General features: G+C 21.6%; 6 protein-coding genes across 6 annotated transcripts; 3 read left to right on the top strand and 3 right to left on the bottom strand.

The window, feature by feature from the left end:
• Positions 1 to 65: 65 nt before the first annotated feature.
• On the bottom strand, positions 66 to 2,231 carry PY17X_1318200 (conserved Plasmodium protein, unknown function; the record flags this gene model as incomplete). Its single annotated transcript, XM_724737.1, has 1 exon — positions 66 to 2,231. The coding sequence occupies one exon, from the start codon at positions 2,229 to 2,231 to the stop codon at positions 66 to 68; it is 2,166 nt and encodes a 721-aa protein (XP_729830.1).
• A 973-nt stretch (positions 2,232 to 3,204) lies between these two features.
• PY17X_1318100 (S-adenosylmethionine-dependent methyltransferase, putative) lies at positions 3,205 to 4,800 on the top strand (the record flags this gene model as incomplete). Its single annotated transcript, XM_724736.1, has 1 exon — positions 3,205 to 4,800. The coding sequence occupies one exon, from the start codon at positions 3,205 to 3,207 to the stop codon at positions 4,798 to 4,800; it is 1,596 nt and encodes a 531-aa protein (XP_729829.1).
• Positions 4,801 to 5,968: 1,168 nt separating this feature from the next.
• PY17X_1318000 (conserved Plasmodium protein, unknown function) lies at positions 5,969 to 11,075 on the top strand (the record flags this gene model as incomplete). Its single annotated transcript, XM_022957065.1, has 6 exons — positions 5,969 to 6,155; positions 6,289 to 6,514; positions 6,617 to 10,487; positions 10,627 to 10,688; positions 10,827 to 10,884; positions 11,028 to 11,075. The coding sequence occupies 6 exons, from the start codon at positions 5,969 to 5,971 to the stop codon at positions 11,073 to 11,075; spliced, it is 4,452 nt and encodes a 1,483-aa protein (XP_022813546.1).
• A 2,066-nt stretch (positions 11,076 to 13,141) lies between these two features.
• On the top strand, positions 13,142 to 18,226 carry PY17X_1317900 (zinc finger protein, putative; the record flags this gene model as incomplete). Its single annotated transcript, XM_022957064.2, has 2 exons — positions 13,142 to 15,232; positions 15,329 to 18,226. The coding sequence occupies 2 exons, from the start codon at positions 13,142 to 13,144 to the stop codon at positions 18,224 to 18,226; spliced, it is 4,989 nt and encodes a 1,662-aa protein (XP_022813545.2).
• An 800-nt stretch (positions 18,227 to 19,026) lies between these two features.
• On the bottom strand, positions 19,027 to 21,309 carry PY17X_1317800 (NADPH--cytochrome P450 reductase, putative; the record flags this gene model as incomplete). The annotated part of the gene is made up of 1 exon (XM_721884.2): positions 19,027 to 21,309. One exon carries the CDS (start codon positions 21,307 to 21,309, stop codon positions 19,027 to 19,029), a length of 2,283 nt encoding a protein of 760 aa, XP_726977.2.
• Positions 21,310 to 21,443: 134 nt separating this feature from the next.
• Positions 21,444 to 22,126, bottom strand: PY17X_1317700 (conserved Plasmodium protein, unknown function; the record flags this gene model as incomplete). The annotated part of the gene is made up of 2 exons (XM_022957063.1): positions 21,444 to 21,805; positions 22,093 to 22,126. The coding sequence occupies 2 exons, from the start codon at positions 22,124 to 22,126 to the stop codon at positions 21,444 to 21,446; spliced, it is 396 nt and encodes a 131-aa protein (XP_022813544.1).
• Positions 22,127 to 22,720: the final 594 nt, after the last annotated feature.

Raw genomic sequence — 22,720 nt, 5'->3', positions numbered from 1 at the left:
ATTTTTTATATCATAGCATATATTGAATTGCGATGCTACAAATATATGAATTATTTTGTGTTTTTTTATGCGTCGCTATCCTCTCTTCTAGGTCTTCTTCCCTTATGTCTTTCTCTACTTCTGTGACTTTTTTCGATACTTCTATCTCTCTTTTCACGTTTTCGTTCTTTATCTCTTTCTCTATTTTTACGTCGGTCGATTGCGTCGCTATTCTTTTCCCTACGATGTTTGTCTATGCTCTCAGAACTAGGTCTTTCTCTTTTTTTATTTTTATAACAATCTATACTCCTAATGCTTCTTTCACTGCTTTCATCTTCTCGCCCTCTTTTAGTACGTCGATTATGATCACGACGATGCTCATGATTAAAATGAGAGTCAGATGAATTACTATCATATTCTGCTTTTTTCTTTTTCACAATTCTATTATTTTTTTTATTTCTAATTGGGGACTGACTAGAATAATTATGTCTGTTTAAGGATCCCCTCCTTTTCTGCTTTTCATTCCTTTTTTTTGTGTGGCTAGATGCGACACTATCACTGTCGCTTTTATTATTATCATTTCCACTACTACTATTATCAGAATTGTTGAAGTTGTGGTTATATTCTTTATCACTTTGCCCGCTAAAAGATTCTTTCTTTTTGCTGTAATATTTTTTTATGTCATTTAAAATTTCCAGAGTTTCGTCCTTATTTAGTGAATTTTCTGGTTTATTATTTTTTGTGTGAGTCTTGTCTTTTTTTTTTATATCATTTAATGAGGGTTTCTTTTTGTCCTTTATATTTCTTTCGTCGGACGATGTAATACTACCACGCTTGTTATGTTTATTTCGTTTACTATCCTTGATGTCATGTTTCCTTTTATTTGTATGTCCATCATCTGAGCTCTCATCATTTCTTACAAGCGATGGCGATGATTTTATGTTGGTTCCTTTCTTTTTATTATTTTTGGATTCTTTATTATGCATATTTTCAAGAGAATTATTTTTTTTATAAGTATCACTACTTTTATGATTATCTTTCTTAGCATCTTTTTTTGTTTTTATCTTAGTTTTGTTATATCGGCTATCGCTATCACTATTACTGTTGCTTTGTAGTTCTCTTTTATTACGATGCTTGTTTTTTGTATTACTTTTAAAGTTTTTATCATCATCGCTATCATTATAGCTTCTTTGAGATTTTCCTTTTTTACGAATCTTTTCCTTTAATGCGAGTTTATTACCCCTTGATCTGCGTGGACTAATTGAACGATCGGAATTTTTTATTTTATCGTCATCCGATGTTGGATTGGAATCATTTTTGGTTGGTGTATCAGGAATACTACTTATAACAGATACTCTTATTGGAAGCGATGAATTTGCTTTTATTTTTTTATTATTTTTCTTTTGTCTTATATTTGATGACCTGCTTGAATCACTGTATTCTGATGTATTACAAGTACGCTTGTTAGAATCGCTAGAATAATCAGATTTAGTAGATTTATGAGAACTGTCTGAACTAGACTCAGATCGATATTTTTTTTTTCGTCTTATATTCCGTCTGCAATCACTTTCACTGCTGCTAGAGTCGCTTTCACCGCTACTACCACTACTACTATCGCCACTATTACTATCGCTACTATTACTATCGCCACTATTACTATCGCCACTATTACTATCACTACTTCTACTATCGCTACTATTACTATCGCTACTACTACTATCGCTTTGACTATCTTTGCTATTTTTTTTTTTCTTCTTTTCCGCTTCCTCACTCTCCTTTAACTGGATATCTTCTTTCTTTTTATCGTTCTTTTTAATTTTCAAAACTTTTTGCAAATTTTCTATTTGTTTTCTTTTTCTATCATTTAACATATGTATATTTTCATTAGCATCAATTTTCCGATTTTTATTTACATTAAATTTTTCTTCTGTATTTTTTTTTTCATAATATTCATCATATAATTTTTTCCTATAATTATTAATTAGTTCTTCAATATTTTCTTTTCCTTCTTCCTTGATTTTTTCTTCATATAGTAAAACTTCTAACTCTATTTTTCTTTTTTCTGAGTGTTCAATAATTGAAAAATCACATGTATATTTTTTATCAACAATATTATTCATGCTAACTTCATTTCGAAATTTTTCATAATCTCTAATTGTATTTTTGGCACGTCGAATATGTGCCAAGTTGCTTTGAATATATCCATTTGTTCCCGAACCTCGTGGAGTTTTTAATCCAATGCCGTTATACATTTTGTATTGTTTTACTTTTTATTTATTATTATTTTTTTTTTTTGATATTATTTAGACGTAACAATGATAAATTTATGGCTAATATGATCTATATATGTTATGTCCATCATGAGGAAAAACGTACATATAAATAATTACATGGAAATGTATATGTATGTTTCCCTCCTTTAATATCCCTTTTAAGTTAAAAATGTTCCATTTCTTGACAAATGGTTAATGTTTTTTTTTTGTTTAAATATTAAAAATGAAAGAATTCAGTTATCAAAAAGGATATGGAATATATATTACAAAAACATTATATGATATATTCTATTGGTGAATATAATATTACTTTGTATATATAAGTAAAAATAAATTGATTTATTCTTTTTTAAAATTACTTTAGTGATGACACTACTTATTTTTTTATGCTTTTTCGAATAATATAAATATGTTCTTTATAATCCATCGTCATTTGTGCCTAAGTTGTAACATGGATAATTTTACAAAATAATTATCATTTTGAAATGTTATTATCAGATATTTATATATTTCCATCACATAATATATATATATAAATTTTCCTTTTTTATGTTTTAAATAAAAATGAAATATAATGATAAAAAAAAAATAAAAAAAAATGGGGAAAAAAAAATGAAAAAATAAATAGCGTTTAATACAATTTCGCTCCGCCTTTTCAAAAAAATATAGATATGTAATAAAATCATTTATACGTTAAGAAATTTAAATATGGGATAAAATTTTGATTATACGATTATAAGAAAGGATAAAAAAAAAATATATTAATAATCAAGAGGAGAATTCTTTTGGCAGTTTCAATTGCAATAGTTTTTGTATGTAAAATATACATATAATAGTAATAATATATAAAAAGGAAAAAAAAGTAAAGGTCTTTTAAATAAATTATGTACATATATATGCATATACAATTTTTAAATAAAATTTTTACACAAGCGTTACTTAAAGCGTTCTTATGGTGAAACTGTTTTTATATGCAAAGAGAAATTACAGTTTGTTTTTAAAACGACATTTGAATAAATGCATAGGAACAAAGAGAAGGGTACATACCCCAAGTTCAATTACATATAATGAGCAAAATGGCAACAATGACATAAACCCTAAAAAAAGACCATGGTTAATTATAAAAGATAACTGTGTTAAAAATATATTAAATGGTTTTCCTTGGATATACTCAAAGGATGTAAAAAATGACAACGATTTGTTATTATATAGTCCCTGCATCGTTAATATAAAAAATGAATTTAATGAAAATATAGGAGTAGGAATATACAATAAAAATTCAACGATTGTGTCTAGAATATTAACTATGAATGTTAGCGAACATATAAATGAAGAATTTTTTAATAATAAAATAAAAAAAGCATATGAAAAAAGATTGGAATTGTTTCCAAACGATAATTTTTTTAGGGTTGTTAATGCAGAAAGTGATTTTTTGCCAGGTATTATAATAGATAAATATAATAAATTAGTATCTGTTCAGGTAAATGCAAGTGGAATGGATGTAATGTTACACATTATATTAAAGAGCATTGAAAATGTTTTAAATCCCGACACAATTATATTAAAAAATGATAGTCAAATACGTAAACTTGAAAAATTGTCATTAACTAAATTAGTATATAAAGGCTTGTATAAACCACCAATTGAAATTAGAGAAAACGGATTAACATTTTTTACTGATATATTAAAAGGACAAAAAACAGGATGGTATTTTGATCAAAGAGATAATCGTTCAATGCTTATTTCATATTGTAAAGATAAAAATGTTTTAGATTTATTCTCATATGTTGGAGGATTTGGAATTACTTTAGCTTATTATGGTGCTAATGAAGTAACATGTGTTGATTCTTCTTATTTGGCCATAGAAAATGGAGTGAAATCTGCTCAGTATAATAATGTTTTAAACAAAATTAACTTTGTACATGCATGTGTTAAAAAATTCCTTAACGTATCTTTACACATAAAATTAGAGGCACCATATAATAGAAATGATAATATACCATTACTTGAAAAAAGCGATGAACAAACTGATGAATGGTTGGACATTGAATTGAAAGAACAAAATGATAACAATATGATAGCAATGGAAAAAAAGGAACATGATAAAAAAAACACATTTTTTTCGGATATACAAAATATATATATATATGAAAAAAGTAAAGATAATCGCATTGATCTCGATGATATAGAAAAATTATTAATTAAGAATAATAATTATGATTTTTTTAAAAAAAAATATGATGTTATATTAATAGACCCTCCACCATTAGCACGTAATAACTATTTATTACCAGCGGCTTTAAAAATTTATCAAAAGCTTTTGTATGCATCATTTAAAATAATACAAAAGCCTGGTTATGTATTTGTATCAAGTTGTAACAAATTAATAGGTTACAATGAGTTAGTTTTATGTATAAGAAGAGCATTAAATTGGGCAAAATGTGAAGGGGTAATAATAGGGGAAGGAAAAATAAGTTCGGATCACCCTGTTCATGTTTCGTTACCTGAGACAAAGTATTTAAGCTCTATCCTTTTAATGATTACTTAAACTAATTTTATTTATAATTTTTGCAAATTGTATTTGTTTTATTTTTTTTAACTTTTTTTTATGAAAAAATGTATAACAAAAAATTAAAATTTTAGAATTAATTTTTCAATGAGGCGAATAAAAACTTTCGCCTATTTTTCTGTATACTTTCAATTTTACACTGTAATAATTTTATGAATATTTTGAATATTAAATAATATGAGGTATAATATATGTATATATTTTGTTCATGTTTAAAATTGATATATATATATATTTATATAATATCATATTGAATGAATAATAGCTAATATAAGTGTAATGATAATATCGGTAATACGTCTCTGTAAATTTTATATAATTTTTATTTTAGGTGTATATCTATAGAGGTATAATAAATCCTTTTGTTCAAAATTAAATTTAAAAAGGATATTCCGTAGGCATGTTGGGCTTAAAAAATATATATTATTTATGAAATATGTTTTCTATCTTTATAAATAATATTATATATATCTCATAGTAGTTGTTTCTACTTTAAGAAACTTGAATGCGTGTATAAAATGTTTAGAATAAGCAAATATATATTATAAATGAATTATCCCAAAACGATAAATAATAACAATAAGCAATGAATGTGCAACAATTTGAAAAACTGTATTAATTCGAAAAAATCGCAAATATACAAATGGAAAAGCGAAAGCAATATAATTTAAATATAAAAAAATGGGAAATTAAAAATATATACTCTATAATTATTTCGAGACAATATTATATAAATGTTTGTAATTTTCATATTTAAATGTATATTATAGTGCGAATAAAGATATACAAATAAATAAAATGTGCACATATAATATGTATATTATACACATGAACCATTGTTTTTATAATACCCTTCGATTTGCCCATATCACATAAAAATAATCCTTCACAGCAACGTTACTAATTTTAATATATTAAAGTATACAAACAAAAAAATAAATTAATATAGTATGTATATATGGCTTAACCTAAAATATTAGTTGGAATTTTGTTTTACGCATTCCACACTAGTTTGAAGCATGTATTTATTAAATAATAATAATAATAGTACTACCATCATTATTATTATTATTAGTTATTTTTCGTATTATTTGTTTGATTTTTGCTATTACACTTTATTATATTTTTTTAATATTTTTTTTAAGTTATGAGTACTGGCTGGAATTTTAATTTTGGCCGAAAGTATGCCGAAAGGAGAAGAAAAGAAGAACTAAACTACATAAACTTGTTCAATCAAAATGAAATAAACAATTTAAATGAAAACCCTGAAGTATTTAAAGAGGGGTTAAATTGTGGCCCTGCTGGACGAAATGCATTAATAAGATGGATAGAATGTAAAAAAAAAAAGATCCTAAACACCACAAACTAAATGTTTTACACACACACACACACACATATATATATATATATATACATACATACATATTTATGCACATTTGCTTGCTTGTTTATTTTTTTTATGTTTAGATAATTACCGATTAAAAAATGATGAAGAAAATAGTAACCCTGCAGTTAGAGCATGTAAGGTGTGGCGACAAACACAATCATTTCAAGATGTTGCATTATCTGGGTTAATGGATTTTCTCAAATTTTTAAATATTCCTAAGCACATAACATATAAGCATGTATTTAAAAATTATTTATCCCCAAAATTCATAAATAAAGTTAAATCAGTGGAAAAATCTCAAAAATGGTACACACGAAAAAAAAAAAAACTTGTGCAAATATATAATATCATATTTATTATACTAACTAATTTCATAAATATAATCCATATCATATTTTTTTTTTACAGTTTAACAAAGCTAGCTAAAAAAATGATGTTAATGTTTCAAGTACGGGAAATACAACCATTATTTTCTATGGTATTAGAAAAAATAAATATTATTCCTATAAGCATTTTAAAAGTATTAGTAGAAGATACACCTGCTGCTAAATATTTTTATGAAATTACTTCAATTAATGTTAAACGGAAAATATGGATATTATGCCCAGAATTATTTTTTGAAGAAGTAGAGGATATTATAGAAGAAATAATATTGCGAATGAAATTAAAAAATAGTCATAATTATATAACTAATTTGATTAATAACATAATAGAATTAATAGGTGAAGGAAATGAACATATTTTTCTTTATAATTTATTTTTACATATAATACGATTAAAATGCTTACAAACAATTTTAAATGAAAAAGAGCATAACTCATCAAATTTTTTACATGAACACACACCGTGTGCAGAAAAGAAAATAAAAACAAATGCTTATTCAACAAATGTTAATAATAAGCTACATCTGAATAAGGATATAAATGAAGAAATAATACAAAGCGAAAAGGATTCAAATAATACCCCAGAAAATATAAAAAGTAATAGTGAAATTGATGAATGTATACAAGAAAATAATGATTCTGGAACAGTTGAAACTCAGAATATGCATGAATCACAAGATGGTGCTAGTTCTTGTTCTTCTCATCTTTCAGAACATTTTGAAACTAAATTAAAAAAATTAGAAGCAATTTTTGATAAAATCATGAATAATAATAAAAATGTGAAAGATGAAAAAAAAAAAATAATAAAATGTAATAACAACTCTAAATTATACGTTATAAAAATGCATGAATATAGTCATAATAGTAGTTCATTTGAATATTTACAGATGAGAGAAAATATGGATATAAGTGAAAATAGTACATGCCATATACATAAAAGTGAAATATTTTCAAACATTATAGAAAATAAAGAAGTCAATAATATGAATAGAAGTAGTAGCGACACAATTTACACAAATAGTTTTCATTATGATATAAATAAGAAAAAACGAGGTGTTTCGGATAACATTATTAGTAATATTACTACTAGTAATAATATCAATAAGGAAAAAAAAGAAATCGATGAAGAGGATAAAAATAAATCTACTAATAGAAAATTTGATAAAGACTATTATAAAAAAAAATTAATACTACCTTTTGATAGCATGTTTTATAGTAACCTTAGATTATTATTTTGTTTGCAATACAAAGAAAAATATAATCTTAAGGATGAAGAAATTACTAAGATAGATAAATATTATCACATTGTTGAATTTGTTAACAATATTATAAAAGACGGAACATTATGTTTTTCTGATGAATTAAAAACACAAGAAATAATAAAAAAAACTAAAAATTCAATTAAAATAAAAAATATTGATGATTTATGTGAATATTCATTGTTATTTAATAATATATTATTGAAATATTCCATTATAAATGGTATTTGTTTTAATTTTTATAACAACAACTTTGATCTACTAACACAAAAAAATAATATGAATTTTTGGGCATCGATTTTTTATTTTGGAATTTATAATAATTTTTTTGTTTTAAGCAAATATGCTATAGATACTATAGACTATAAGCATAGGAAAAAAAATAAAAAAACTAAATTATATCAACAAAATGAAGAATCAGCTATTTTAAAAACAAACAATAATCAGAATACTGAGAGTTATGATAATTTAAACTACACTCATGAAAACTCTAATATTGAAAAAAAAAAAAACGAAACAATCAGTAGTAACTTTATGAGTGAGCAAACTGGATATGAACAGTTAAATTATGAGTATGAAAAAAATGATAAAAAAAATGATGAAAAAAATGGTGAAAACAAATATGGAATGAATATAGATGAAAACAATTATGGAATGAATATAGATGAAAGAAATATGTCAATATCAAAAAAGAGAAAAACAGGACAAACTCGATGGGAAAGTGAAGGTTGTGTAGAATTTAAAAATATTTTCGAAGGGGATGATAAATTGATAGAATACGAATCTGGTGATAATAAAAATGTTGAGAACAATGAAGATGTAATTGTAAAAAGTAATATGAGCTATTATAATAAATTGGCAAAGAAAAAGTCACCTTCATCAATTGAAACATATGATGACAATAGGTATTTAGACAAAGAAAAACGAAAGGAAAAAAATAAAAATTATAAATATATGAATATAGAAAACAAAAAGGAAGAAAACCATGTGAAATATATTCATGAATCAAGTAAAAATTTTAAACCTAAAAATAATAATGATGATACTGATGATGCAGAAATTGGTAGTAATTATAATAACATTTTTCTAATGGAAGAAATAAAAAATAAAACACATAAATTATTTATGAATGGAAATAATGAAAGTTATTTAAAAATTCCATTAAATAAGATTTTAAAATACATAATAACATCAGACAATGGAAATAATGATGATTTTTTATCATTTTTTAATTTTTTTTCTGAAGATAGTGATAATAAAAAAAAAACAAAAAATATAAAGGAAAAAAATAGCATATTATTATTATCAGCTTTATTAAATATACCACAAATAAATTATTTAAAAATACATATTTTTTTCACAATTATTGATGAATTTTTTTATGAAGAAAAAACAAATACAAGAAATATGCCGATGGATTATTATAATACGAAATGTGCTAGTGATCATAATGAAAATAATACAGAATTAAAAAAATCTGAAGAAAATAAAAAAAGTAAAAAAAATGAAACTAGTAATGTAACACCAAGTACAAATAAATTAGAGTCTAATAATATAGAAAGACAAAACTTTGAAAATAATTCTCAAAATTTGGGAACATTTATTGCAAATAATACATTGACTACTAGTAATAATAGTATACCATCTCCTAACAACATAAATAAAAATTTTAATAATTCAGATAAAAATAAAATTGGAGAAACAATTAACAATGAATATGTTAGTATGAAATCGAATTGTGATACCACACCAAGTAATGATAAAGAAAAAAATATAAGTCATCAGAAAGAAGATCAAATTAATAGTCCTGAGAAAACAAACACCGCTAATTGTAATATTCGCCGAACTAGTAGTAATAATTTATATGGTTCTCAGAATAAAAAAGATTTTTATCATATTGGTGATAAACTCTTGAGAAATATAAAAGATATGAATAACGAAATAAGTAGAAGTTATTTTTTTACAAATAACATCGATATGAAATGTATAAGCGATATATTAAACTGTAGCAATAATGATGAATATAAAGATGATCAAAAAGTTGAAAATTTAAACACTATAAAAAACGAAAAAATAAATATTCATAAAGACAATGATAATTTAATTACTTTTGAAAATGATGAAAAAAAACGAGTAGAAAATAATATATACAAAAACACTTATTATTTCTATGAAATATCAAATAAAATAATTCAAAAATCTGATAATTTTAAAGGAAATAGTAAAATAAAAAAATATTTGCCCTATGTTTTAAAAACATCTTTTATATCTTTAAATTTCTTAAAACAAGCTAATATAATAAATATATATATAAAATATATGTATTTATATGAATATTTATATCATATGATATTAAATAGAATATTACACATTAGTACTGTTAATTCATTACCATTTTTACAAAATGTTATTTTAAAAGATTTATCTTATTATTTTGAAGATTTCAAAAAAAGCAAAATAAAAAACTTATGGAAATTTTACTTATATTCATATACATTAATTGATATGAATAAAAATAACATTTATTTAATCAGCAAATTGTTTCATAATAATGCCATTGATTATTTTATAAAACTTTTTTATTCTTTGTCTTTTTACAACTCAATTTTTTCTGTCCTTTTTCTCAAAATGATGGAGGTAATAATATACGTATGCAAAAAATATTCATCAATCTTTTATTTTTTATATTCCTAACTATGTGCATAAATTAGTCTTATAAATTAAATAAAATTAATTTTTTCTCATTTTACTGCCTTAAAATTTATACCCTTTTCAGACCCCATTGTTTTACAAGAACATAGAACATAAGAAAACTGAAATTTTGCAAAACCTATGGATGTAAGCGAAAAAAATAACAACAAAATGAAGAAATAACTTATTCACATAAATTTGTTATTTTTCATTCTTTATAATCTTTCTGAAATTTTGAATTAATGTTACACAATTGTATATGTTAACTTATTTTCTTTTTTATAGAGGAGCACACGAATTAATTTTTTCAAATAGTAATAAGGGAAAAAGAAATTCCATTGAGGTACAAAGAGAATACACACATGCATAAATTAAAAAATCATTTTATTTATTATACATGTATATATTTGTGTATACATGGTATTATATACAATATTAACATTATTTTGTATTACACTTTTTTTTATATTTTCTTTAATTTTTTAGTACAAGCTTTGGATAAATTCATATAATAAGCTTTACGAAAAGTTATAATAATGAATTGTCATTATATTTAAGACCGATATATTTATTCACAAACAGTTTATATTATATTCCTTAAAAACAAGTAAAGGAAACAATTATTATTATGAACACAATATGTTCCTTACTTTGAAGGGTTAAAAAACTTTTATAAAATTACCTATCCAATATATTAGCTTTTTTTATATTTTTCATTTTTTATAAATTTGTAATTCTTTGATATAATCTTTACTTTATTATGAGCATATTGGCTTATTTTTTTTTTTTTGCTGTCCTTTATAATTTATATATTCATATATATATATACGTACATGTATGAATATGTATGAACATGGAATTTAATTTATTTTTGTCTTTTTTTATTATTCTAAAATTTTTTATTTGTATATATCTTAACTACGATAACATAATTTACAATTTTGTAAAATTATGAACCATATTTTTATTAAAAATGATTATAAAATATATTACCACCAACATATTTGAAACATTAGGAAAATATATATGGTTTCTCTTGAGGCTATCATTTTCCTTAGAACATTAAAAAATGAAAAAAATAACATCATAAATCGTATAGCAGGAAAAGGACACTAACAAAAAAAGTATAAAAATGTTGAATAGCCAAAAATAGAAATTGTTATGTAGAAATGTAGTAGGAAATTATTAGCTAATATAGAGAATTAGTTTACATAAAAAATCTTCAATTTTGAACTTGATTTTGTTGTGAAAAAACAAAAAAAAACGATAAAAATAAGAAAAAATATAATAAATTATTTATTTTAAATATCATACACATACCAGTATAAGATAAAAAAAAAAAAAAAAAACATATAAATATAAAATAGATTGATGAATAGGTTTATTTCTATAATTTGTTTAAAATAGGAAAAAATAATAAAATATTATTTATATATAATATTATTTTGTTTTTGTAATAACTTTGCATAAATTAAACGAACTTATATGTCGGATAATTCATTTATGTTTGTAAAGATAAATATATAGTAATTGTACAATATATACAATAATTATTATATATACTATTTTTTTCCTTATTTAGTAGGAGATTTTGAAAATTAATTTTCATATGGCTATCATTTTTTGCAGAAATAAATAAAAAAATATGGAATAATATATATATGTAAGAATTATATTTCATTTATTATAAATTCGCTTATTAATTAGTTTATATATCCATTGGTTTGAACTATAAAGTATAATTAAATTTCGTTTTATCATAATATATTATATATGCATACATACATGATATATTTATATGTATAAATGGTACTTAGTGTAAAATCATTAAACAATTATTAATCTTAATTGAAGAAATTATAAAGTGTCCATATATTTATTTATATATTTATTTTGTTTTCGTTGGGTTTATATATTTTATACCCAAATAATTATACCATTTATAACACTTTGAAATTTGTTAAGGGAAAAAAAAGTACATAAATTAATCGAATTCATAATACATAAAAATTAACCTAAAAAAAGATATATATATATAATCACTGAATGAAAAGAATAATATATAGAATATATATAATAAATATATAGAATCAAAAATCCATATTTAATTTCATAATAATGTAAATATTAATTTATACACTTTTAAATGTAATAAATTATATATAGTTATATAAAATTTGGTAAAATTACTAGTCATACCACAATTCAAATTTATATATAATATTTCCAAATTTTATAGTATTCTTTTAAATATATATATATATAACTTTCTATTTTCGCTCAGTTTATTCAAAAAACCTATATGTATACATACATGCGTAAATATATATAAATATTTTTTTGAAGACGACAATCTGTATATTTATACTCGTTGTAGATAGCTGAAATATGCTAGCAAAGCTAAGTCTATATGGGTTTATAACACAATCATAAAGTGTATATATATAAAGGAATGCAAAAAAAGGGCAATAGCATAGTAACCAAATATTTGCAAAAAAAAAGCAAAAAAAAGCAAAAAAAAGCAAAAAAAGCAAAAAAAGCAAAAAAAACGATAATCCTATAGAAGAGACACATACAATCATATATATTAAAATACTAAAATGTATATAAACCGAAATCCAAATATTAATAATAACAAAAGGTATGATGCTTTGAAATATGAAGATGAAACAGACACATTTGTAGATGATTCTAAATACATTAACGTTTCATATCATATAAGAAAATTATTTAGTTATTGTGATGCAGATATATTAAGAATTGAAAATAATTTAATTATATATAATAGTATAATTGATAATATAAAAAAAAATGGAAATAGGTTAATAAAAACAGAAATCGAAAAAATAATACGAGAAAAAGAGGAAAATAAAAATTATTGTTTAAAAGATGAAATGAAAGAAGAATACAAAATTAATAATTTCGATTTAAAAAAAGTAGAACTCGATTTTAAATTTATTGAATGTAGTTTATGTTTTGAATTGATTAAAATTGTATGTATTCAAGAATGTAATCATACATATTGTTTCTTATGTTTTTATCGATTGTTATATATGCAAATTAAAGAAAATAATTATGAAAATAATGACACTACTACTACTACTACTACTACTAATAATAATAATAATAATATAACAGGACAAAATGCTCTAAATAATGTTAGGAATAATAATTATATTAATTCAAGAAGTTATTCCTATAGGGATAGGAGTGGAAACCGAAATTATGATGACTCTTATCATCAAAATAGCAGAACAAATGATACAAGGAGGAATATAAAAAATGACAAATATAATTATGCATTTGATAAAGAAAAAATGAAATGCCCTTTTTGTAAAGAACGAAATGAATATATATTTTTTTGTCTAAATAATTTTTATACATATTTTACGTACAATAATTTGCTTCAAACCTTGTTAGAACCAGATGAAGTAGATATGCTAGCGGGAGATGATGACAATAATAATATGAACGAATCTGAAATAGCGGTAAAACAACTTAAATTGAATGGAAAATTTGAAAATAATCAAATAAATGATAAAAGGGAATCAATAGATAATATAAACATTGAAATAGACGAACAAAATACTATAAATAAATATAGTAAAGATGTATGTAAAGAAATTGAAGATATTGAAGAAATAGAAAAATTAACATCAAAAAATTATAATGATACACAAAAAGAGCAAGTCAATTTATTAGAAAAAAATAAATTAAAAAAAATATTTTCATCAGATTATGATGATATTATTATTTTAAGAAATATATTAAAAAAAGATCCTAAATCAAATGAAGATACAATAAAAAATACAAAAAAAAGTGAAAATATGTATTTATTTAATTATTATGAAAAATATATAAAAAGGAAAAAATATAAAACAAAATATATTCTTAATGGATGTGCTAATTCATTAAAACGATATGCATTTTTCTCAAAAATATTTGTAGACACAGAAAAAAAAATATTTTATGAATATTATTATATATATACCTTATCAACACTTTTAACAAGTTATGTGTGTTTGTTAACTCCTTGTATTGATTATTGGGTAAAAGTTCAAGAAAAGAAAGTCGAAAAATTTAAATTAAATAATAGTAATAAAATAAATAAATATTTTGAATATTTATATATACATAATAAAAAAAATATATTACGTAAAAAAAATGATTCGATATATGATAAATATCATCAACATACTAAATATGCTCATCGTATAAATGAGTTTGAATCAGAATCAACAGATCATTATTTTAATGTTATAGATATATTTTATAAAACATGTTTTACAAATTTAGATAATATAGCAAATTTAAAACATTTAGATAAATATTGTTACCACAGATTAAGTGATTTATGTAAACATTTATCAGAACATAAAAAAACATATTGTGATATATGTGTAGGAAATAATGATAATAATTTCTTATTTGAATACAATATTTTTTTTAAAAAATATGTTAAAGCCCATATTGAATATGGAGATCAAATTTCAGAAAATAAATATAAAATAAGACATATTTATTGTCATATATGTTCTTATTATTTATACGATTTTGATACATATATGAATCATATAAATAAATATCATTTCTTTTGTAAATTCTGTTTTAATAAAAAAAATCCTGAAATTAAAGGACCAGAAAAAAATGATATTGATGATATTGTCTATTATGATCAGCTTCATCTTCACGTAAGAAATTTATAAATTTTGTCTTTCTATATTTTATATAAATTATGAAATTTTTTTGTACATTTTTTCATAATATTTATTCCCTTTTTTTTTCAGGTTTATAAGGATTACGATAATTTATTTGCACACTATAAAAAAAAACATCACCCTTGTTTGTACGAACAATGTATATTTGTCGTTTTTGATAACAAAATGGATTTGTGTCTTCATTTAGCAGAAAAACATGAAGAAAAGGGAAGTAGCAAACGAAACAAAATAGCCTTTTCTATAGGTGGGGCATCTTATAATGAAATACGAAATAATGCAAACAATAATAGAAACAATACATATAGTTATGGAAATAACAATAATGCTATTCAGGTAAATAATGAAAAAACAAATTCGAATATATATGAAAATGAAGAAGATAATAACAGAGAAAAAATCGATATAAATAACTATAAATGTATTTATGATTTTAAAAAATTTTCTGATTCTTGGTATTTTGAATATTTTATTGAAATAAAAATGATAAATTTTGTAGAATATTTTAAAAATAAGAAAACAATTTTTTTACAAATTATAAAAACAGATTTAGAATCTATTGTAAATATTTTAGACATTCTAAAAAAAAAAAATAGAGATTTTTATATATCAAATGAAGAAATAATTGATATAACAAAAAGTGTTATAGATACAGATTTTGGAATAGAACAAAAAAAAAATAATTTTTTTATTTTTAAAATATTTTTTGATGGCATAATAGAAAAAATTGATTATTTATTATATAATAAAGAAGATTTAGAAAAACATTATTTAAATTTATTTTTTAATATTATTATATATAGATCTTTTATACTATATTATTCATTTTTTTTTATGCACTTAAGTGAAAAAAAAACAATACTAGGGAAAATTACTAACAACACAAGTAGTAGCAAAACTAAGAAAAATGCTAACAATTCAAATGATAAGAAAGAAAAAAATGATTCTATATATAATTATAATAATAATAAAAGTATGGTTAATTTACGACATAAATTTGAAGAAGCTACAAAAATTAATATTAATGAATTAAGTAAATATGGGTTTTTATATTTAATCTTTTTGTTTTTTAAAATTGAAAATAATGTATTAGAAAACATATACAGTAATATAAAGGGCATACATATCTTATGTAATAATACATGGAAAGATATCGAAGCTGTTAATAAACGAATTACATTAGCATGTGACAATGATACTAATACCATGGATGGGAAAAATAAAAATAATGATAAGTCATTAATTAGTAGTGGAAATAAAAAGAGTAACAATACCACATCAATGAAATGTAATAATGAAAAAAATAATACTAATGTAAAAGGAAAGGAAAAATTGAGTTCCCTTTTTGATGTTATAAATTCTAAAAATAATCTAATGGAACTTGAAAATATTTATAATTTAATAAAAAAATGTTTTAAAAATAAAAATCCAAATAATAATATAATAAGCCATATTTATGATCAAAAATGGGATATTTGCAAAAAAGTTTCTTTTGATTTGTTATATTGTGTAGAACCACATTTAAATTTAGTTTCTTTTTTTTATTTATTTATAAGTAATTATTTATCAGTACATCAGAAAGACCCATGTGTTAATAAATTTGTAAATATATCTAACGAAAATAAAAAATATATACTAAAAAAAATTGCACTTGATGTAGATTTAACATCCTTAACTACTATATCAAAAGATCTTAGCAATTTTGTAAATGCGCGAGCATTAGAAGAATGCTTATCAACAGGACCAGAATATTACCGAATCCGAAAAGATATAGAATTTATATTAAGGAATAGGAATACAAATAATATTGTAAACAATAGTAGTAACTATAATAAATTTTCAAACACATATAAAGGATCAGAAAAATACAAAAATATAGAAGATCAAAAAGGAAATTCAAATTTATATGATATATCATTATCTTTAAGAAATCGTTTTTTAAATATTATTAAAAGTTCAAAAATTAGCGAACTATATTACATATATTTTTATGTTTCTTCCATTATTAATACAATAAATACAAATAAAAATAGTGATATAAATAAAAATGAAGATTTTCCATCTCTAGCCTCTAATAATTGTAATGATCGAACTTGTAATATTCCTACTACATCTCGTTTTAGTGCAGTCACCTCAAATAATACAAATGTCAGGGGAAATAATAATAGAAATAATAATAATTCCAATTTAAATGATGAAGATAAAAATATTAATTCTTATAAGCATAAGGTTGAAAATAATAAGAATAAATTATTGAACTCAAAAAATGATGTCCTTAATACAGAATACCCCCCTTTGCCAAAACAAAAAAATGATGACGATAGTTTCTCTTTTTTAATAAGCAAAAATAATAAAACAAAACCTAAGGATAGTAAACCTGAACTTTCAAATAAAGATATCCCATTGAATTGGAAAAAAAACGAATCGAATACTTCAAAATATAAGGAAAAAGAGGAAGAAAAAAAAAAAAAAAAAACTAATAATACAACCGCAGATTATACCAACACAGACTTACTGTCTTTAAGCCCTAATAAAAATGAAAAAAATAAAAGTGAAAAAAATAAATCTGAAAAAAATAAAGCTGAAAAAACTAAAGCTGATAAAAATAAGGCTGAAAAAAATTCTACTTCCAATTATTATAAATCGTTTAATATAGACGAATTTCCAGCTCCAGCTGATGTCGCTGATCAAAAGAAATTACTCGAACAAAAAAAAAATAGCCAAAAAAAAAAAAAAAAAAAAAAAAAAAATAATGATGATAATAGCGACAGTAAATACTTTTATTCAAGTGATGATAACACATTTAGTAATAGTAAATCATCATCGAAAAAAAAAAAAAATGTTACTGTACCTGAAGGTAATATTACTTATACCATAAAAAAAAACAATAAAGTCAAATGTTGTAGTATGTGTACTTATGAAAACCCATATGAAAGGAAAAAATGTGAGTTATGTGAACATTTTTTATGAAAAATGACGATAAAAAGTATCCATAAAAAGAAAAAGGACAAACAATAGTAATAGGTAGTAATTGAATAACAAATAATTCTAAAAAAAAAGGGTATAAGCAAATATTTATTATTTTATTTACCTTCCGAATTTTTTTTGAAAACAGAAATTTATTTATAAAAAAATAGGCGATAAATATCGCATGTTATATTCATTTTAAAATTCATAAATATTATCAAAAAAAAAAATTTTAATATATACAAAATTATTTTTCTTTTTTTTGTTGCGTGTTTTTAACAACATACACATTATATGTTATAAAGCAATTAAAGCATAAAAATAATAAACGAATATATTAAAATGCATATAATGTTTTAATTTTTTTTCTGTTACATAATGCAATTTTATCAACATTTGCAAATGTGTATTATTTTTTTTTCCTTTATATATTCACATATACAAATATCTGTGTGTGCAACTTCACATTCTCATTAGTTGCACATCCTTGAAAATAGTGGGTAGCTTATAATATTTTCAAGCTTTTTTTTCCCACATTTTTTTGTATAATTTAATGAGTTGGCATATATAAAGGGCATTGCATAATGTCTACGCCTAAATAATTGTGTATTGTGTGCATGGGCATTTAATTATATTTAATATACAAACAAAAATTAAAATTAATATAATATTGACACTTGTATTTTCTAGTTATATGTGTATATAAAAAAATGGAATACATGAATTTGTGTGTATTCTATTAATGATATAGTTACAAGCGTTTTTTTTTTTTTAACATTTTGGATTTACTCAATTTTCTTTAATTAATACCAAGATTCAAATATAATTTCAAATTTATCAATTTTTTTTTTTAAAAATAAATTAATTTCTTCTATTGTTTTATTGGGCTCCTTTTCTTTCATAATGTTAGCTAATAATTTAAAAAGGTTTTGAGAGAAAGGACGCGATTTTCCAGCAACTAAAAAAATTGTATTTTTTTTTATTAACAAATCATATATAATATTTTGTAACATTGAAATTAAATCAGTTACATAAATTTTTTTTTTATCTTTTAAAAATTCTTTCATTTCTGAAACACTTTTATTAAATAAGTTTTTATTACTTATGTTATTATGATCTGTAGTAGAGCAAAAGTTATCATTCAGATTAGGGTTATTATTTTCTATATTTTTTAAAAATTCATGATTATAATACAAGAAATTATCATTGGGTTGTTGTGAAAAAGCTATAAAAATATGAATGAAATGTAAATAATTTTGCAATTCTTGTTCAAAATAAAAATTATTTAATTTGTTTCTAAAACCAAGAAAAAGTAGATCATTCTCTGAAATGTTTTTAATTTTGCTATTTATAAGATTTTCATTTTTTTGTTCTTTTTTCTTTGAATTATATATATGAAATCTTTGCCTTATAACTGCTAATAAACTACTAAAAGCTGCACCTGTAGAAATATAGACAATTCTATAATTTAAGTTCCATATATTTTTATTTTGAAATAGTAAGCTATTTTCAATAGTAGCATAAATAAATGGGCTACCCTCAATAGAATTTATTAAATAATTTGAACATAATCCTATATGTTTTTTATTTGGATTTATTTCTGTTTGATATAAACAAATTAATAACTCGATTACATTATTTACTTGATTAGGTTTGATTTTATTTTTTAAAATATTTATATATTTATATGTACTAATTTGTGTATAGTTACACATAATATATAAGAAAAAATTTGTGAGGGTTTTCATATTATTACAAAAATATATTTTTAAATAATATAAAAAATTTGAGTAATAAGGATTAAGGTAAAAATGATATAAATTATAAAGGTTCAAATTTTTAAGAAATCGATATTTATTTGAATCATTTAATATAGAATAATTTCTATTCATAATATTTGGTAAAGTGTTTAGAAGAAAAGGGATATCAATATTAATATAACTATAAAAATCGTAAAATATATCATAATATGATCTTTTATATTGATATACATATGAAAAATAATCGCTTATATCGTTTGTATTCCCAAGTTGTAAAAACTTTTTTTTATGAAGATCACTATTTGTTCTTTCACTTAGATATATAAAAAAAAAAGGAGTAACTATTTTATTAAGATCTAAAAAATATACAAACAAATCTAATACTTTTATTTTTTTCCCAATAGGAATATAAGTACTCATTGTACATGTTGCATTTTTATTTGGCTGATTAATTATAATATATTCATTATAATTTATTTTTAACAAATTTAAAACTGATTTTGTTTTATCTTTGTCTAATGTTGGGTGTATTGTTATTAAACTGCTTAGATTGAATATCTCTATCGATGTTGCTAATTCTATATATCTAACATCTTGAAAATATGTTACATCTGTAAGTCTTTTATTTTTTATAACTTCAAATTTATTTAATTTCAATGATTTTGTAAAATATTCGTTAACATTAAAATCGTCATATTTTTTCTCAATTTTGTTTTTATTCTTTTCATTACATTTTTTTATATTATCATAAGTTGGTAAAAATTCAGACATATGTTTATCATTATTTATTTTATCATAATCAGATAAATTTGTAATATTGTATATTTGAGGAATGGTATTATTTATTTCGAAATTATAATATTTTTTTTTTAAAAATGAATATACTTTATTTTTCCATGTATTAAAATTAGTAAAATGCATAGAACTGTGTTGATAATTTCCTAAGCTATAATTAACTATATTACCACCTAGGGAAATTAATTTTCTTTTTAGCTTTTTAGCAACAATATTATAATTATCATATGAACTATCACCTAATCCAAATAAATGAAAATAAATATCTTCATGAAATATATTATTACATTTGTATAAATTTATCCAAAATTTTGACATATTATGTGTAGGGCACCCATAACCTGTTGTACTTACAATTATTATAATATTTTCATAATTATAAAATTTCATTAAATTTATATCATTTAAACAAAAAAAATGCACATCAAAATTAGTGCATAATTCGTATAAAATATTCCTACAACAATCATAGGAAGTTCCATATTCTGATCCATAAAGTAATAAAATTTTTTCCCTTGTTATAATATCCATGTTGCAAATAAATGTATTTATATATACCAATAAAAGAAAAGAAAATAAAATAAAAGAGAAAAGGAATAAATATGATAACACTAAAATGTTTTTATAAAACAATACGAGTACTATCCTCACTAATTTTCTATTAATCATACTATCCCATTAAATAAATATTTATATTTTTTCGAGCAGGCATCAAAACATAGCTCTTGCTCCAAATTATTATATTTTTTTTCTAAATTAATAACATTATTTTCATCAAAGTTTAAATTATTATTATTATTGTTCAAATTTTTATATTGTTCTAGATCATTTTTAAATCTTTCTTTTAAGCTCATTCTACACATATTAAAACATTCAGCCTGACTTTCTGCAAACTTTTTCATTTGTTTTATATTTTCAATTTCGATTGCTTTATCAATTTTACTTAAATTATTTTGTTTGTTTTCTTTATGTGCTTTTATTATTTCTGCGAGTTCATTGGCATTCTTGTTTCTTAAATCGTATAACCCTGAATGAAAAAATAGGAAAGAATCAATTTTATTAATATCGTTTATTTTACTCAAATATATTTTATTTGTCAATCTGAATTCAATAAATAATCTTATTAACAAGTCATGTAAGTATGTATATATATACATATGTAATTGTAAAAAATTTTGCATTTTCCAACAAAATTACAATTATTATTTAAAAAAAATAAAAAATAAAACAAAACATAATGTTACACTTCTGAAATGGCTGAGCTATTTAAAATGTCTTTTTTTTTAAATACAGTTATAAAAATAATTTTTTTACCTGTTGTTAATTCCTTAGTTTGGTCAGTTTTCATTATTAATAATTTATCATTTCAAAAATTAAGTAATAATAATGTGTATATTATAAAAAAAAAATATATATTTTCTGTTTTTAATTTATCTTAAATTTGGGATAAATATAATTATGGTTTATTCTGTATATACTTATTAGAATATTGATAAATAAAATCAAAATATTTTTTTTAATTTATTTTCATTATCTTTTCACAATTTAGGCTTAGGCCATATTCAGTTGTTTCGTCTATGAAATCATAATTCCACGAAAATATTCCTTATTATTTTCTCCCTTTTTAAATGAATATATTATTTAAATATTTTTTTTCATTTTATTTATAGTAAATAATTTGTTAAAAATTAAAAATATGGATAGTCTACATTAAAATAATAGAAAGGTTTTATTTGTCTGTTTTTTTTTTATTCCTTTTTAATAGAAAAAGTGGGAAATTCCAAAACATGCATAATAAATGAAATATGGTTTCACATATGCTGAAGTGATTTTATTATATTGTTATAAAAATATATATGATAAATAAATATAAATATATATATATAAATATATATATTTGTTCATATGTTGTATATATAATTTATTTCTTTTTTCATTTACT

Source organism: Plasmodium yoelii (genome assembly GCF_900002385.2).
Source record: "Plasmodium yoelii strain 17X genome assembly, chromosome: 13".
In the NCBI taxonomy this organism is placed as follows: Eukaryota; Apicomplexa; class Aconoidasida; order Haemosporida; family Plasmodiidae; genus Plasmodium; species Plasmodium yoelii.
Note: the sequence above shows the minus strand (reverse complement) of the source record. Positions and strands in the feature narration are given on the sequence as shown.